The following is a 19,772-nucleotide window of genomic DNA, read 5'->3' on the forward strand; positions in this document are numbered from 1 at the left end:
GGCTGTGCATTTTCAGAGTCGGAGTCAACACACAGCTTAAAATCTTATGGACTAATAACTTTTCATAGAGCAAAAGGCAGAGGTTTGTTTTCTTTAACCCATTTTAATGTTATAGTATAGTCAGTGAGGAGAATGGAATAGTCATCTGTACACTGATATATCTGGCTAGCCTGAAAAGGAACATTTAAGGTTTTTACAGAAAACCTACCATAAAAGCAAGTCCTTTATACTTTTATCCATCTACTCTCTAGTTCCATCACTGGCTGCTTCTAAAACCAGCAAACTAATCCAAGGTCCAGCAACTCATTCCTCACCCTGCCCCAGTCCCCAGAAAGAAATGCTTCTGCTTGAATAATCTAAAGTGGCCTTATTCCTCAAGTAGGTGCCTCAACTGAGATGGAGACTAGTGACAGGGTACTGTTCCCTTGGGATTCTGATTTTCAAAACCACTTGCCAAATGCAGAGCTGACACTCACAGAGCTGCTGCCCCCACATCACATTTTACTTCAAACAGTCCTATCATGCCTAAGTTTCTCATGATTACAGTTATTAATCAATGATCAGCGTAATGCAATAAAACCCTTCCCAGAAACAAGCAAGACCAAAGTTTGCTTTTTGGTTTGTTTGTTTGAAGTGCCCACAGCAAAGAACCTTAAGGTAGCTGGACTGTGGCCTACTAGAGAGCAATCCAGGGTAGACTGAAAACAATGTTGTGTCAGAGTTCTTATGTCAAAAATTTCCTTTCTGATCAGTTGAAGGATGGATTTGCTGCCCATTCCTTGACTTAAATAGTTACCTAAACTCAAGAGTTCAATTTTACCAACTCTTAAGTGCAAAACCCACCCAAGGTTTCACATGGTTTGCCCAGGCATTCATCCACTTGGGCCTCTAGTTAACTAAATGTATATGACAATTACTGAGCAAGACCAAGAAGTTTTGATTGAATTTGTAATGTTATCAAGGAAGACGTACAATCTAAAGCATAATTCTACCAATAATAAACACAAAATGACAAAAGTGGCTAAAAAATGGCAACAGCCCAGAGTTCTCAGAGAGCTGAGATACAGAACTATCACCTTTCTTACTTATTTATTTTCTTTAAAAAACAGAACGAAACTTAAGTTTGGGAAGGGTTTGGCTAAACAGATTTTAAAATAACTCTACCAAAAAAACAAAAAACAAAAAACCAGGCATGTAATCCCTTGTTTCAAGAATGGTTTTATACAGGTGTCTCACAATACGTATTTGGATTCGTTTTACAAGACAGAATTCGATCCTTAGCAATACAGTGCACAATGTACTGCTATACTACAGTTTAAAAAAAAAAATCTCGGTTACCATTAGCAAAGTTTAGTCCATTCCTCTGTCTTCAAATTCTTTCTCCAGCTTGTCAGCATTTCAGTCAGCAGTTTTACTCTCTCCAGCATTCTAGTCCTCCCTTCTCAAAAACACTGAGTGTCATTAAATTTTGATGTCTGAATATGTACAGGTAATCATTATCCTCGTTTCATAAGTAAGTAATATCTAAAATAGTTCTCGTCCTGGGTAGCCAAAGGGATGAAATGGTTTTTAAAACATGCAACATTATCTGATATTTTAAGTTTTGATGTTTAAAAATCATATGCATTAATAATGGAACCAAGTAAATACCAAGTATCATAGCTATTCCTCAGACTGTCAAATAAGCAGGCCTTGAAGTCTGAAAAATACAGGGTCTGATCTGAGCTGTGAAAAAGGCGTGATTCACTCACCTGGAGGATGAGCATTTTCTCTTTCAGGCCATGAGAGTTGCCAAGAGCAAGGTATAGTAGTTCCCTGATTCACACCAGGAAGATCAAGGCCAGTAATTTTCAGATTAGGGCTCATTCAAATACCTCCCTTTAGACCATCCTAAAAAACCTTCCTTGTAAAAATCTCAGGTTAGGAAAACAGAAATATATTACTATGACAGAATTTACCATCAAAACATTCCTAACTGAAGCAAGAAGACATGTGAGGTATAACTACAGCACAGTAAAATTATCTTGTGTTCTCGGGGGAAGAAGTTTTTAAAGTACCCCCATCCATTCCCTCCTATCCTCCAGAGTGTTTCATTTCATGGGGTATCTATTTTATTTAAGGCCCTAGGTGCTGATTTTGGCTTAGTCATTATGTTTTATACTGATCCGGCTGCAACCTTTTTCTTACACTTCACAAAGCAATATCCATACATAAAATGTTAACTGAAACCTTACCAGTGGTTTTTGTTGTTGTTTTTTTTAGTTTATATCTGATGTTGCTGCATCATTATAATGCTTTTCATTACAGAAAAAAAGCTGCAGGTCTTCACTTACAGTACCATGCACTATGATAGCTAAGGCATTCATTTGGCACTAGAGAGAAAAATACAGATATAGCTAATTTTATTTTCTTTATCATTTTTAACATTGAAAGAAATAGGTGTGTACCCTTTACCTGAATTTCTGTGATGCTTAACAGATAATCACAGAATATTCTTTTAATTTGACAGTTTACAATGTTGCCATTAAAACAAAACAAACAAACAAACAAAACCCATAAAGACCTCTGTACAGCCTGTCGGAATAAGCGACATTTTGTGGTTCCAAAATTTGCTGCCCTCAGGCAGAAATATCTTTCCAAATGGCATTGAGAATTATTTTTATTATCAAAAACACTGAATTTCCTATACCACACTAGTGATTTTTCTACTTGTCACAGACTGAATAAAGTGAAAAAATTAAAAATATCCCAGTTCCTTTTCATCTGTCATAAAAAAACCTTCTTAGGGAGGCACAAATAATGCCCTCTGGAAAAGTAGTTTCCAATTTTAAAAGATACCGCACAAGAGGAAAGGGAGAAGGGGACAAAAGAAGAACATATAACTATATTGTGACAATTTGTTTCCTAAGAGAGACACAGCATTCATAATTTTTACATGTCTGTGAGCTGAGTCAAATGCAGACTGCTGCAATTTAGATTAATTACATTAAAACAGAGACTTCCACACATTTTAGAATCCAAGCCCAAAGGCAAATAGTCCATCAGTATTCTCTGAAAAGTTGCTTTAAGATTACTACTGTGTATGTACCACCCAGCATAATTCAACAATTTCAATGGATTTAACTTCATAAATTTGTAACTATTATTAAGTTAGCACATTTTTCAGATTAATCTGCAGTTATATTTTTAAAAATCCTCCTGATGTTATAATGCGTTGATCTCGTCACATAAATAATGGAAGAGTGAAAACTACCTATAGCAGTTTGGCATGTGCAGAACATCTAGATATTCCATTACTTTTAATGTTCCTTTTCGTTGTTTTTCTTCATGAAATCCTCAGAACTGCTGCAGAGAATAACATGCTGACACAGGCTTAACAGAAATACTTTTCTAGGCAGTTTTTTTTAAACATTATCAACTTCAAATCATAAGGGCCCTTGTTACATAAACAAAATATTTTATATTCATTCCTTAAAAAAAAGAAAAATAGTTAAGTGACCAATATCCAAACACCTTAGATTATAGTTACACCTAAACAATGTGGTTTTGTTTAAAGTGTATTTGAAATCAGTAACCATATGAGGCAAGAAGACCAAATACAGAACTAAGGAAGGATGAGTAGGGAGGAAGGGTAGTGAAAAGAAAAGCAGATTTTATGAACACATAATTCTATTGTCTGTGATTAAAGTCCTTTACTTTTTAGCACCACATTAAATGATTTTACATTTATCCAGTCACTTAATGAAATCCAACAAACTCTTCAAGAGTTCTGGGGATCTGGTCTTGGTAGTTAATGTCATTAGCCCGAACTGCCCGGGCGGCCAGGCACTTGAGACTCATCTTCATTTGAGTTTTAAGTAGTATTTCTGATACCCCAGTTGTACTTTTGTCTAGCGGAGTCTTATTCTGTTTATTTGTCATGTCGGTGTGAGCGCCAGCTTCAACTAGGCTAATGATGATAGAGTGCAAGGTCAAAAAATCACTGATGGGCCTGTTGTACTGAACGATGATGTGAAGGGCACTGTTCCCTTCATTGTCCACAGCATTCACCTCGGCGCCACAGTCCAGCAGGAGCTTTGTGACAAGCGCGTTTGGAAAGCTGCAGACATCATTGGTGTGGAAATCATCAACCGGGGTATTTGAGTTGACAGCTAGATGCAGCAAGGTGAAACCTTCACGAGTTCTGGGATCAAGGTGAATCAGGTTGTAGATCTGCTTGTTAATTTTGCACTGATCTTCTTCACTGCACTGTGTTTTGGTGGAAATGCACACTAAATACAGAAAAGTATAGAGATTACATTCATAATTGTCCATAGCACTGTGGACGTCAGCATCTGGAATATTTTTTACTCTGTTCATACTTTGTTCTATTTCCAAAACACTGCATCTCAAAACACATTCTATGTCTGGGGCCTTCACAGTTTCATTCAAATGTATCATCTGTGAAAAAACTTGGGCAAATCGAAGAAGATCCTTATGGGTATTCCTGTTACCTTTCTGTCTGAGGTGCAGGGCATGAAGCCACAACTTGATACACTGTTCGAATTCCATGTTATCTGCATAAACAGCTCCCCTGTAAATGATGGGATGGGAAACATCAATGTTGTCGGCACCTAAAATCCGTTCCCGAACTATAAGGCCTTCCATATGAAGAGCATCTCTGTCTTGCCGAATGGATTCCAGTTCCTGAGGATTTCTACATTCAGTTCTATTCCCATAGGCATGGATTGGTGGGAGAACCTCTTTCTCAAGAATGTTATCGCCATCTTGAAACCTCTCCAACATAGCTAAATATAAATAGTGGTATGTCTTCATGATGTCATAGTTCTCACGGTCATTTGCAAAGGAGGCACCCAAGAGCTCCAAAGCTTCAATCCGACTTCTTCGGTCACAATCAGCATGAGAGAGCAACAGTTCGACAACATCAGCTTTACAGCTTTCAGCAGCTACTTTTAATGGCGTCATCCCATGGCCGTTCACTACTATAGCAGCACGCCATTTTATCAGCTCCTTCACAATATCTATGTGCCCAGCCTCAGCTGCAAAGTGCAATGCTGTGGCTCCACAATGTGCTTTAGCATTTGGATCAGCACGTTGTTCTAAAAGGTATCTGACCACATCAGTGTGTCCTTTATATGCTGCAATCATTAGGCAGGTGTTGTCATACTTGTTGGCAATGCTGATGTTGGCATTATTTTCAACCAAGTATTTCACAATGTCCAATCTGCCATCAAAGCATGCTGCCCGTAGGGGGGTTGAGTTAGTTACTGTGGTATGGTTCACGTTGGCTCCATGACTGACTAGAAGCTTAACAACTTCAAAATGTCCTGCCCCTGCTGCACACCAAAGAGCGGTGGCACCATCAATGACATACCTATTCATGAAAAGAACGAACAGTTAGAAAATGGAGGTTACCTGCCCTAACGTCAATTTAAAGGATGTATTCATTTACACTGACCCAAAACCTCAGTCTGCAGAGCGTTAGTAAAACATTAGTTTGGCTGAAAATAAAATCAGGTAATTTAAGTAAAGCACTTTGCATAGTACTTGTACCTAGTATGAGCTCAATAAATGTTAGCAACTGTTGTTATTACCAAAGTATAAAAACCTAAAAAAAGAAAAAAAAAAGAATCACTGACTTGCTACTAGCAAAAGTAAATAAATTTCAGAAAACAAAGAGGAAATGTATGGAGTTTTGTAACTTCTTGACCACCAAGCTGATTCACTGGCTCTCAGGAGCACAGCATGTTCCTCCCTCCCAGCACCCCCTAGGTACCACAGTTTCATTCAGTGCATCAGTGAGAAAGCCACCCCAATCTCTGCATTAACATTGTGTTAGAAACTGCTTTAGGAAGAAAAGTATTTAAGCAGATAATTTTTCCCTAAGATTATCTAAGCTAATAAGTATTATACTCTACTACAGCAATGAGAAAGAAACAATTACTGCCCCAACATGAATGGTACAACCTTGTAACACAGGTCAAATTCTATCTCCCTTGAAGTGAAAAAGAGTAAAATCCGCCTGGTATAACATAAATATCATAGTTTAACCGCAATTATCAACACCATCTATCACTTCTGAAAATAAAAGATGCACTTTATAAACATGCAAGCAATTACTTCTTCAGTTTCAAATAATGACGCAAAATGTTTATAAGCAAAAGCATTCCCAGTAACAGCTACCTATGGGGTTACCTATGGGGGAGGGTGTAGGATTGACTCAGATGAGGCTTAAAGCTACTAGAAATGTCCTATATTTTGATCTGGGTAGTAGCTACATGGGTGGACATTTAGGGGAAAAAACTCATCAAACTGTACATGACAGATTTGTACATTTTACTGTATGAAAGACGTACCTCAAAATAAATTTGAAGACTTCTGAAGTTTCTTTTTAAAATTTCATTTTTTTAATGTCATTTAAATGTTAACTGATTTTTTAAACTAAAGAATGAATCAGGAAAATAAGACATTACATCAGTTGAAATGTTTTAGTGGTTGCCAACTGTACCTTTTGCAAACAATTCAGTTTAATTAAAACTCACTTATTACATTTTTATTGTCATGATTATAAACACAAAGTTCAAAAAAAGTTTTCTTTCACTGTCAAAAAAATACAATTTACAACAGCATCAGAAAATACCAATATCTGATAGTAAATCTAATGAAAAATGTACAAGACTTCTACATTGAAAATTACAAAACATTCCTGAGATAAAGACCTAAAGAAATGGAGAGATATTCCATGTTTATTGTTTAGGAGATTCAATAATGTTAAGATGCCAGTTCTCCCCCAAAATAATCTACAGGTTCAATGCAATCCAAATCAAAATCCCAGCAGGGATGTGTGTGTGCGCACATGCACAAATGTGTGCATGCATCCACGTATGTGTAGATATTGACAAGCCAATTCTAAAATGTATATAGAAATGCAAAGGGGGGCTTCCCTGGTGGTGCAGTGGTTAAGAATCCGCCCGCCAATGCAGGGGACATGGGTTCGAGCCCTGGTCCAGGAAGATCCCACGTGCCGCGGAGCAACTAAGGCCGTGCACCACAACTACTGAGCCTGCGCTCTACAGCCTGCGAGCCACAACTGCTGAGCCTACGCACCACAGCTACTGAACTGAAGCCTGTGTGCCTAGAGCCTGTGCTTCGCAACAAGAGAAGCCACCGCAATAAGAAGCCCGCATGCCGCAACCAAGAGTAGCCCCTGCTCGCCGCAACTAGAGAAAGCCCACATGCAGCAACGAAGACCCAACACAGCCAAACATAAATTAATTTTTTAAAAAAATGCAAAGGACCTAGAACAACCAAGATAACCTTGAAAGAAAAATAAAGTTGGAAGACAAAATATAGTAATTAGGATAGTGTGTCAGCGGCACAAGGATAGATAAATATATCGATAGAAAACAACAACAACCCAAAAAGAAAAAAAAAAAAAAAAACCCTCCAGAAATAGATTCACACATACAGAATCAGAGATTAATGACAAAAGCTCCAATGAAATTCAGGTAGAAAGTATGTTCTTTTTAATAAATAGTGAAGAAGCAGCTACTAGATATCTGTTTGGAAAAAAATTAACCTTGACCGTACGCACAAAAATTTGAGAAGTGGTGTAGACCTATAATATGCAAAGCAAAACAATAAATGCTTCTAAAAAAAACAGACTATCTTCATGACCTTGGAGTTGATGATGATTTCTTAAACATAATTCAAAAAAAGCACTAACCATAAAAGAAAAAAATTGATTAGACTTCAGTAAAATTAAAAACTTCTTTTCATCAACAGACACTGTGAAGAAAGTGAACAGGCAATCCACTCACTGGCAGAAGACATTTGCAATCGATTTATATGACAAATCACTAAAAAGGCAAACAAGTCAATTTAAAAAATGGGTGAAAAGATTGAACAAGTATACTTCAAAAGTATATATTCAGATAACCACTAAACATATGAAAAGATGTTCAAGATAATTACTCTCACCAGGGAAATGCAAATTAAAACCAGGAGTTACCAATACACACTCACCAAAATAGCTGAAATAAATAATACTGACATGACAATACTAAGTATCTGCCAGGATGTGAAACAACTCAAACTCTCATCGCTGATGGAAATTGCTAGTGGGAATGTACAATAATTTGGTTCAACCACTTTGGTGGTTGGCTGACAATAACTATTAAAGTTAAACATACACCAACCTATGACCCAGCATTTCCACCCCTTGGTGTATACTGAAGAGAAATGAACGCAAATGTCCACCAGAAGGCATACACAAAAATGTTCATAGCGGCTTTATTCATAGTAGTCAAACGCTAGAAACAACCAAAATATCTGTCAACAGGATAAACTGCCATATATTCATATAATGGAATACTACAAAGCATTTAAAAAATAAAAAAACTACTGATACATGCAACTCCATGGATGAATCTCACAGATATTGTGTTAAGCAAAAAGAAGTCAGACAGAAAAGAGTACACTGTATGACTCCATTTATAGGAAGTTCAAGTATAGACAGAACTAATCTATGGTGATAGAAATCACAATAATCATAACTTCTGGGAGGGGAAAGGAGGGGAATTGACTGAGAAAGGGCACAAGGGAAACTTTTAGAGTGACATCAATGTTCTGCATATTGATCTAGAAGGTGATTATATGGATGTAAAAAAATTAAAATTTTATAACATTGTACGCTTAAGATTTATGCACCTTACTTGATGTTATATCTTAACTAAAAATAGATATAATTAAAAAACAAAAACAAAAAAGAGGCACTACATTACTACTATAATTTAACTTCTAAATCAATTTAAAGAAAAAGTTTAAACACAAATAGCTAATAAATAATTTCCATGTGCCAAGCACTGTATTAAGTGCTTAATATACAGTATATCTTATTTAATTCTCATAATAACCTTCTCCCAATAATCCTATAAGGTAGATAATATTATTACGCCCATTTTAAAGACATATAACTAAAAGGCTTACATGAGATTAAAAGTACAAAAGTACTTTGGAAACTATATAATGCATCAAATGTAAGGAAACATAATACATGTCATTGTTCAAACATGTTTCAATTTAAAAAGCTTTTTTTTTAAAACTTAATATAATCTATCCAAAAAATCAATACATAGTTAACATATAGTTATATTTACATAGTTACAAAGTTTCCTTGCACGCCTTAAAAATATTAAATTGTTATATGCCAGGAACATGAACATAAACTAAGTAAAAACTCAAGGAATGTTACATTAAAATAGGCATTCACATAAATTATCTTTAACTCTTGCAATAACCATACAAGATAAATAGGACCCCCATTTTAAAGATGGAAAAAAAAGAGACAAAAGTTAATAAAATTTTTTTCTGGCCTCAAATTTCCCAGAACTAATGACATGAGTAAAAATTAAATTACAAGTATATACTTCACTTGGTTTTTATAATCGTTTAATACTTTTCCTGGTGTAATCTAATAATTTCCATTTTCCCTATGGTGATGTGACAGGAGCCTAAAAAATGTTTCAATTATCTATTTTTATTGAGACAATTAAAATTTTTTAAATAGTTTATGACAAAACATATTCACTGTAGAATGTGTTACAGAATGACTAATCCTTCAGAAACATTAGCCTTAGTGATTTTTAAATTTCTACATCTAAATAAAAACATTAAACATATTAAAGGGAATTATAATCCTAACATCTATGACATTTTTTGTCCATAAAATACAGCTAAAATTATAGCCATATACTGCCTCAAAACAAAATGCCAAACACATTTATAACAAAATGAACAGAAAATAAATAAAAATATAATCAAATTAATGCAATATTTACTTAATGCCTATGGGAGAAGCACTATAAAACAATGATCTTTCTAGATTGAGTCTAAAATTGCAATGCAAACTATCTATTATGTATTTCATATTAAAAATCAAGAAACTTGGGACTTCCCTTGTACCGCAGTGGGTAAGAATCCGCCCGCCAACGCAGGGGGCACCAGTTCGATCCTTGGTCCGGAGAAGATCCCACATGCCGCAGAGCAACTAAGCCCGTGCGCCACAACTACTGAGCCTGCGCTCTAGAGCCTGCAAGCCACAACTACGGAGCCCATGTGCTGCAACTACTGAAGCCTGCGCACCTAGAGCTCATGCTCTGCAACAAGAAGCCACCGCAATGAGAAGCACACACACCACAACGAAGAGTAGCCCGGGCTCACCGCAACTAGAGAAAGCCCGCGCACAGCAACAAAGACTCAATGCAGCCAAAAAAAATCAAGAAACTTTAATCTGATATTCACCTTTTAAACAAAATGTATGCATCAGATGATGGAAACATTTCACAATAAAAGATAACATTTCTGATCACAAAACTAAACTCATGTATTTCCTGGTTCAATCTGAAATAAAAATGTCTGGTTCAAGCATTTGAAATAGAAATTAAAATTCATTAAATGTAAATGATCAGCACTTTATTTTAACCAAAGTCCTTAAAATCATTTATTAGATCATATGTAGTTCCTTGAAATATACAGTGGAAATGACTTTCTAAATGAAGCCAAATGACGCTGTGCCCCTTACGCGTTTCCTCTACCTGGACATTTATTAGAAGTATTAGTACTAGCACTGACTTTAAAAGAGCACTCAACAAAAAGCCTCAGAATTCCCAGAGGTCCTGTTCTCCTTCCCATCCATGTCAGCAAACTTCTTCTAGGACAAGAGTTCCCCACAAACTCTGGCACACAGCAGTCAGGCCCTCAGAACTCAAACAAGCACAGTACTCCAAGGTCACATGACACCTGCCCTTTGTTCTGTTCCATTTCTATAACATTCTTAACAGCTTCCCATACTCCAACTAAAGGTTCTTCTTTCATTCCCATTCATGTAATTTTTCTTTTTTTTTTTACATTTATTTATTTATTATTATTTTTGGCTGCGTTGGGTCTTTGCTGCTGTGCGCAGGCTTTCTCTAGTTGTGGTGAGCGGAGGCTACTCTTGTTGCGGTGCGTGGGCTTCTCATTGCGGTGGCTTCTCTTGTTGCGGAGCACGGGCTTTAGGTGCGCGGGCTTCAGTAGTTGTGTCTCGAGGGCTCTAGAGCGCAGGCTCAGTAGTTGTGGCGCACGGTCTTAGTTGCTGCGCGGCATGTGGGATCTTCCCGGATCAGGGATTGAACCTGTGTCCCCTGCATTGGCAGGCGGGTTCTTAACCACTGCGCCACCAGGGAAGCCCCAATTTTTCTTCTTATCCACTCATCTATGTCAATTTTGGTCGTTACACAGTAAGCCATAAATAAAATAATCTCAAATGTTACTCCTAAAAATAAGTACAAGGACTCAAATATCAGCATCGGGCTTCATCTAGGTGGGTGGCACCGTCCCCCTTTTGAGGCTCTATTATGAATCTACTTTAGTTTTCTAAGGTATTATAGATGTTTTTAGGCAGAGTATAGGCTTTTTAAAATAAGTTATTTTAATGTCTATGTGTGTGTGTGTGTGTATGTCTCTATCCGTCTCTCTCTTTCTCTCTCTCTCTCTCACACACACACACATGCACGCGCAGAGTACCATATCAAACCCCATAATTACACAGATACTGTTGCTTAGGATGAAGCTAAGAAGTGAGACTTTTTTTTAATATTAGGCAAATAACAGGATAGGTGGTGAACGATTTGGCAAAAAATTGTGAAGATGGTACATAAATTACTGAAAATTAGGAAACACTAATCTACTTCAGCCCACAAAGACCCTGTTTGTCCCTATCTGGCCATGGGTCTTAAGTACCAATGGAATCTAAAGAAGGGGGGTTGGCTGAGTACCTCTCAAAAGCCAGTCCCTGAGGGGTGAGTGAGCTTCATATTATTAACACCTCACTCAGACGAACATTTTCACACTGTCTGGAATGAATGTAAAGTGAAATCATGACATTTGCAAGTAACACTCTCTTCATCTATTTCTGAAATGCCTAAATGACTGGAACAAACTGCAAAATAATCTCACAGAGTGGTGTGAGTGGGCAGAAAGGTGGCCATGAATTTCAATTCTTCTCTTTTATTAATCTGTAAGCTCCTCGAAAGTAGAAACTTTACATTTTCTTCTACATCTTCCACATTAGCTGTGTGGCACAGGGCTAGGCCCATCATAGGCATTTAATAAGTTAAAAAACTAAACACTTTGACAGAGCAGCTAATAAATCCATAACTGTAATAATCCATAAACAAAAAAAGATTGAAGAAGGCTCACACAAAATCTCAAATGACAGAAATCTTTGCAATTCCAGTCTCACCAGTCTGACTCTTGATATTTTACACAAGGATCATCAAAATCTGGCCTCCACCTCACTCTAGTCTCCCACAATCTCTTTCTTAATTTCCCAGGCTTGAACCCCTTCCTGAAACTGCACTGAAACATTGTCATTGCAAGAGCACCATGCTGCCATCCCTCTTCTTCACTTTCTACTATCCTTTAAGACTGAGCTCAAATATCACCTCGGCTGTGAAGTCTTCCCTGATTCTCCCAGGCAAAGCTGAGCCCTTCCTCTCCCTGTGTTCCCTCAGTAGTCCAAAAGATTTCTATAACCCTAAATGGCATGGCATCGACAATTACTCATTTTCATCAATTTCTCACCTCTGCCATACACCACGCCCCACCTCCAGCCCCCGCCCAGGGCACCAGACTGTCTTCCTCTGCAGTGGGAACAGTATGTCATTCATCTCTGCGAACCCAATCCCTACTACAGAGCCTGGCACACAGTAGGTGTTCAAAATATGTTTGCTTATTGAACCCCTTAATTTCACTGGCCAGTGCAAAATACTGGGCAAGGTAAGCCACTACACAGGCTCAATGTGCTACATTCCTAGCTATTTCAGGTTCTCTTAATTGCCACCTCAAAACACCTTTCTCTTTGATGGTTAAGAAAGATAAGCAAAGCCTTTCCAAATGCTTTAGAAAACTAGATTTTCTCGCCACTATTCTCTCCTAGTCAAAACAGGCCTCAGCAAGCTCCTTAGCAGCAGTGTAACCAGTAGCTGTTACTGCAGAGATTCATATCTCAATGGATGCTTGTGCCTATACAACTGGAATGGTGCTGGAAGTTCGGGGGTCATCCTACTTCACTCCTCCTCTGCGTATAGGAAAGGCTGTGGGAATGCAGGGAGTTACAGAAAGGACACAGAAGCTAGTAAAAGAAAACGAACAAGAACCAGGTTGCCATATTTGGTTAATATGAAAAAGACCATCTCCTTAACGTCTAGAGAGGTGGTACCAGCGGTTAGCCACCACCCGTGGGCTATCATTTCAGTAAAATGTAATACCTTGAAATATTTTCCTCTCATCTAAAACAGAAGAAAAAGCTCTTATTATTTCAACCTACAAAAAGAATCAACCAAAACTCAACAATGCCCTAGTCATCTTCAAGAGGAATTGTTTTTTCCATCAGGTTTTAACCAAGGAGTTTTCAATCACCAAAACTAAAGATACGTATCTTTATGCTAGGACCACATCTATCTCAAAAGAAGAAAATGCTAGAATAGCTTATGTACTGGCACAAGTCAACAAAAACAAAAACAATTAATGCATCTTCATGCAGTTGTAATCTGTAAAACAGGTTATAACCATCCAGCACAGAAAAGATAACGTCAAACCTGACAATTCTGCATTCAACTCTATCATACCCCAAAATATGTACAATTAAACCTAAAGGGCCAGTTTTAACTCTGACAATATGAATTTTTGAACTCCCCACCTGGAATAACAGTATATCATCAAGCTTCCCCACAACATCACAGAATAACATGTAATTTAACAATGGCATCATCTCGTCCTACACCAGGTCCGGTGCCATCTTCGCAGCCAACATATCTACCCCCAGAAATGTGTAAGAGTCAGAATCATGTCTTGTGAAGCCTGGCTGCTTGACAACCCCTCAAGAGGCTGCAACTGCTGCTGGTTCTAGGGGCTTATTTTGACATTAAGGTCCCACAACCCACTAAGGGGCTTTATCGGACACTCACGTGAAGGGGTAAAAAATGGGTGGCCAAATAACTCACCAAACAGAGGTCTTCAACGTTAATTGCTGACCTCGTTAATTTCTGATCTCGGTTACAACCCCAGTACTGATAAAGGGAAAGCCTGAAAAGGCGGCTACCTCCTCCATACTGCTTCTTCACAAACTATCTAGTAAAGAATACAGAATACCTATTAGGTATCAAGACAGAGGATGTGGCTATTTACCTATAGAGGGAATAAGGGGTAGGGGCCAATGAGGATGAGCAGCAAAACATGGGATGGAGTATTCGCCCCAGAAGATGAAGTGGGCATTAATGAGGCAAGTCAGGAGGTACAAAATGGGAGAAGTGATACCTCCATGAAGTGAGAGAGAGGGAGGGGAAGACCCATAAAGTGGTGGGTCCGCGCGCGTTAGAGAGGAGGCTGGAGTTGGGATGTACCTACCCGTCGAAGCGGACAGTGCCAGTCTGCTGAGTCTGCACCCGGTAATGTTCTAACAGCAAGCGCACCACCTTGGCGTGCCCATTGCGGGCTGCGATGATGAGGGGTGTGGAGCGCTGCCCTCCCTGCTGGCTGACATAGCCAAGCAGATAGCGGATGTCGCTTTCAGACCGGTTGAGAAGCAAGGCGGCCAGAGTCAGCACCTTGCCCTCGCTGGCCGCCTTGTATACATAGCCAGCCAGGCCCTCCATGGCCGCTGCCAACTCCAACACCCGTTTGGTCGCCACCGCTGCTGCTGCCTTGCGCCCCTGGAGGCCGCGTTCGCCAGCGCTTCAAACCTGGGCCCTCACAGCCCATTCAACGGGGCGCCGCCGCCGCCGCCGCCGCCGCGCCCAGGCAGCAGCGCGGCCAGGGGAGGGCGGAGACGCAGAGGTGGCCGAATGCCGCGGGGGGCAGGTCAGCGATCCAGGCCGGGCAGGGAGGAGGACGGTCAGGGCCGCCCCCAAGGCCCCAGACGCCGGCCCTGGGCCGAGGGGATCTCCATGGTGGCCGGGCCTCAGGCTGGACCCCTCCTTCCTGCGGGCTGCGACAGGCGCGTGCCCGAGCTACGGGTCGCCGGCGAAGTCCCAAGAGGGCCGCGCGCGCCCTGGATGGCGAATGATGGCCGCGCTTCACCCGACCCAGCCCGCCGGGCCTAGGGCCTGAAACTGCTTCTGCCTCCGCCTCCGCTCTGCGTCCTCCCCAGCTGGAGGAAACCTGCAGGCCCTCGCCCACTGGAGCTCAGAAGAGCCAGACGCTGCCGATAGCTTCAGAGGTCCACGCCTGGGGAGGCCCCCAGAGAGAGGCGGAACGCTGCGGCCACAGCAACCCCCGGGCTCTGGACGGGGAGGAAGGCGGGCCTCTGCAGGCAAGGCTGCGACGGGGAGGGTGCGAGCGGGGGACGGTTAAGTGGGGTGTCTCTTCCAAAGCAGACCGGCCGGCGAACCAGGCCCGATGAAGAAAGGTTCTGCTGCGCGACGGCGGCCCATCCCCAGTTCGCCTCGGGATGTCCTCATTGCCCTTGATGTCTGGAGCTTCCAACTCGCCCCCACTAGGCCCTGGGGGTCCCTAGCCAGGGAGTGGGACAGAGTGAAGGCGCTGAACCGTTACTGCCGGTGGGTTTTGGGGCCCGCCCCGTTTTACCGTAGACATTGCGTGGCTCTTCTCAGCCCCTGTTTGGGGGCCCGGGGAGGGGGGTGCGCGCACCCGGCGGGGTCCGTTTTGAGAACAGGGCGGCGTCTCTGAGCCCCCGAAATGTGGGAGGACTTTGAGGGTCTGCACGAGGCTCTGAGAAGGAACTGGAAGTCCGGCCTGCCCTCCCTGGAGAGGAGGATTAAGTGCGTGAGAAAGGTCGGGAGAGATGGGGAACTGTGGAAAGGGGCGAGGTACCCTGGGAAGGAAGACGAAGTCTGTGTTCGGACAGACCAGGACTCTAATCCTGAATCTGACGGGACCTTCGGTTTTCTCACAGACCTCACCAGATTGTTAGGATTTGAAAAGATCATTCATCCAAGGAGTATTAGAGATCTACTATGTGCCAGGCTTTGCTTGGCCCTAGGGATTCAGTGATATACCAGATAGACACAGTGCCCCTTCAGGGACTGTGTTGTTGCGGGGAAAACAGACAATAAACAAGTAAACAAATGATAGACAAGACTGGCTGAGTTAGTATCATTACCATTTGCTATGAAGCAAATGAAATAGAGTGATGGGGGGTGGGAGGCAGAGCTAATTTAGTTTGGGCGGTCAGACAAGACCTCCATGACAGGTAAGGAGAACAGGTGGTATTCTGGGCAGAGGGAATAGCTAGTACAAAAGCCCTGAGGAGGGAACAGTCTTGGTGAGTTCAGAAACAAAGGTCAGGGTGGCTGCAGCAAAGTGGGCCATAGGAAGAGTGATAGGAGATGAAATCAGCAGGGTGCAGGTCATGTTAGGGCCCAGTTACCCATGGTAAAGTGTTTAATTTCTACTCAAGTGTAGTGGGGGCACTTGAAGAGTTTTAAACAGAAAAGTGACAAGATACAATTTATATTTTTTAAAAGATCACTCTAGCTACTATGTAAAGAATAAACTGTAGTAGGCAGGAGTCAAAGCAGGAAGGCCATTTAGGAGGAAAGGTTTGGGACTAGGATGGTAGGAGTGGAGGTGATGAATCTCATGGGGCAGTCACAGAAAGTATAAGTTCAATATGGAGGTCACTCCCTCCATACACACACAAAGGACAATATCTACCATAGAGAAAGAACAAATACATTTATTTGGTCCCAAGGGACCAGGCTGGGCTCAATGAGTTCACATAAATTATTTCATTTGAACCCCACCATTCCAATCCTAGTTGGTGAAGGCCTCGTCTTAGTTGCAGAGCTATTGGTGAGGGTTTGGGCCACTTCTCAGATTTTTCTCTTCCACTCTACAGTACAACTTTACCTATTTTCAGATCTCTACACTTTTTCACCCATGTTAAACAAAAACAACACTGGAAATCAGAGCTGAAGGTGGGGTTCTACCAGTAGAGTCTCTGAAATAACTGATGGAAAAGAAGGGGAAGCTGGTTGTTCTCATTCTGGGGCTTCAGGGTTGGAAAAAATTCCAGTTCTTGACAGACTGAGCCAGGCTTTTTGGCCTCTGGGCACTTGGCAGTGACACATTCGGATGTGGGACCTGGGGGCTCCCTTCCAACTGATTTCATTCCTCGGCTCTATAGAGCAACTAGGCTCCTCCTATTCTCTGCCCCTCTCTCCCTCTCTCTCTCCCTCTCCCTCCCTTCCTCCCTCTCCTTGCAGCCCTTTGCCCTGCATCATTCTTTTCACACCCAACCTTTCGAAGGTGATCCAGACACAGGCCCCTTTCACACCCAGCTTTGGAAGGTGATCCAGACACAGGCCCCTTCTTCCCTTTGGTTTCATTTTCTGAAAGAGACCTGATTCATCCAGCTATTCAGTGCTGAGTAAGAAACTTTCTTCTGGGACTTTCCTGGTGGTCCAGTGGTTAAGACTTCACCTTCCAATGCAGAGGGTGCAGGTTTGGTCCCTGGTAGGGGAGCTTAGATCCCACGTGCCTCTGGGCCAAAAAACCAAAACATAAAACAGAAGCAATATTATAATAAATTCAATAAAGACTTTAAAAACGGTCCACATCAAAAAAAAGAAACTTTCTTCTTCCTCCTCTTGCCCTTTTGAGATGAACTAGGGTTCATCCTGGTGCTGACACCTCAATTTGGTTGTGTAACTGGATGAGTGCTAGAAAGGGTGACTAAACCAAGAGTCATGCCAGAGAGGGTCTCGGAACTTGCACTTTGGGAACTCCTCCCCCAGATGGGAATATACGTCTGCTCCAGGAGCCCAAGGTCAGGAAACTTCTTTATTTATCACAGTTGCCTAGTATAGGGTTCTGGGCTCCTTGTGTTGCTCAATAGCCATTGACTGGAGAGTGTTTGGTAGCCTATATTTACCTGGGCTTGGAGGATGATGTTTCTGTGGTCAGGCTGGGCAAATTAGAGAGAGGATGTATAAACAGGACAAGGCTGCTTTCTCAAAGGCCAGAGCTCACAAATAGCTCCTTGTGCTTCTGACCTATTCCCTTCCCCTTTGACAGAAAGCCACTGAGCAAATGATCAGTAGTAAAATGTAACTGAAAATAGTTGTATCCAGATGGAGATTGATTTGCTGATGACAGCAAACTGCAACCTTCTACCTGGACAAAAGACAGGACCAACATCCAGCACTTTGTTTTCTGGGGATTGGAGGTGACCTATGAGCAGAATTAGCTGTACCTTCCATAGAATATTCCTTTTTCCAAGCCAGGTCAGCCCAGCCTACAGCTCTGAATCAAAGGAGTTTCTCAGATTTTGTATAAAATGTATTCAAAATGTCATTTTTCAAGCACCAGTAAAGATACTTGTTTTAGCCCTGTAAGCCTCCCACATACACTAATGGAAGAGGATGACTTTCGGTGTTGAATAGATCTGGGTTGGACTCCCTTCTCTGTGGGTTAGCTGTGGCCTTGGGCAAGTTTCTTCATCTGTACAATGGGGGTAATAAATACTTTCCTTGCAGGGCTGGTGTGATGGTGACAGGCAAGCTCCTTCACCCAGCCTCGTCCTGCGAAGGAGTGCCTGTCACTACACATTAGTTTCCCTTCTCCCTAGCTCCCACCCCAGTCATACTTCTATTGTGCCATTAACCTGTTCAAGAAAGGACTTCCCACCCCATCTGCATTCTCCCTGCAGGATGTGTCTGCCTCTGGACACATATGGAAAGTAAATCCATAGTATGCAAGGGGCTGGGGAGGTTAATTGACAAGAGCTGGGAAATTCCAACAGAACCTCCGAAGGAAGATGTCAAAAATCAGACTGATGACCAGTCTCTATTAGCCCAGTTTCAGAGGATTGGCAGCCCACTAGCCTTTGTCTCCTCCTCCTCTCTCTCCTAGACTTCCCCTGAAAAGCAGATGTAATAATTGTCAAAGACAAAACCTAAGGTGGAGGAGAGGGGGCAGCTGGTCTGTGTTATTTCCCAAGCCAGTTCACCCCTGCCAGGTTTAGGTTTACAAGGAAAGTAGACTGAAGTCGACATGTGCCTTCTTTCTTCTGACCCCATTCCTCCCTGAATCATGGTACCAGTCAGGTACCCTGGGATTACAGTAACAGAAATAACAATAGCGAGCTCATATTGAGTGCTTACCGTGTGCCAGGCATCATAGTAAACACTGTATACAGATTAGCACGTTAAATTTGGGCAAGCCTCTGAGGGACATGCCATTATTATCATTCCCATTCTTCAGATGAAGAAACTGAGATAGAAATGTTGTGTAACCAGATGTAGAGAACAAACTTATGGACACCAAGGGGGGAAAGCGGCGGCGGGTGGGGGTGGTGGTGTGATGAATTGGGAGATTGGAATTGACATGTATTCACTGACGTGTATTAAATTGATGACTAATAAGAAAAAAAAATAGCACAAAGAACATACAAAAAAACAACAAAAAAAGAAAATGCACTGGAGAGCAGGGAAAGATTTAAAAAAAAAAAAAAAGAAAGAAATGTGTAACTTGCTCATGACCTCATAACTAGAGTGTGCTAGAATGTCAGGATTTGGATGCTGGCTGTCTGACCCCCATGCCCTGACCCTGCTACCAGCTTTCTGTTCCCTCTTTATCCCCCTCTGAGTGGCCCCCACCCAGCCTGCTCTCTGCAGCTAGGATCTCGGCTGGAGGTCCCCAAGGCTTTCTATGGTCCTGATCACTTCTCCTGGGCTTAGGTGCTAGTTAGATAATCTGATCATCCATCC

General features: G+C 41.5%; 2 protein-coding genes across 2 annotated transcripts in view; one reads left to right on the top strand and one right to left on the bottom strand.

Annotated features, from left to right (window-relative positions):
* Window positions 1-3,667: 3,667 nt before the first annotated feature.
* FEM1B (fem-1 homolog B) lies at window positions 3,668-15,339 on the bottom strand. Its single transcript, XM_059912909.1, has 2 exons — window positions 14,449-15,339; window positions 3,668-5,374 (listed from the first exon to the last, which is right to left on the bottom strand). The coding sequence occupies exons 1-2, from the start codon at window positions 14,694-14,696 to the stop codon at window positions 3,739-3,741; spliced, it is 1,884 nt and encodes a 627-aa protein (XP_059768892.1). The 5' UTR covers window positions 14,697-15,339; the 3' UTR covers window positions 3,668-3,738.
* Window positions 14,793-19,772, top strand: part of CLN6 (CLN6 transmembrane ER protein) — a 51,697-nt gene continuing 46,717 nt past the window's right edge. The window contains exon 1 of the mRNA XM_059912915.1: window positions 14,793-15,599. The gene's annotated coding sequence lies outside the window, so the exon portion shown is untranslated. The remainder of the gene's footprint in view (window positions 15,600-19,772) is intronic.

This window comes from Balaenoptera ricei, chromosome 2 (genome assembly GCF_028023285.1).
Source record: "Balaenoptera ricei isolate mBalRic1 chromosome 2, mBalRic1.hap2, whole genome shotgun sequence".
Classification (NCBI taxonomy): Eukaryota; Metazoa; Chordata; class Mammalia; order Artiodactyla; family Balaenopteridae; genus Balaenoptera; species Balaenoptera ricei.

Coding starts and splice junctions, on each gene's coding strand:
- FEM1B (XM_059912909.1), bottom strand. CDS start 14,696: ATGGAGGGCCTGGCTGGCTATGTATACAAGGCGGCCAGCGAGGGCAAG. Junction 5,375..14,448: donor GGCACTGTCCGCTTCGACGG/GTAGGTACATCC, acceptor TTTCATGAATAG/GTATGTCATTGATGGTGCCA.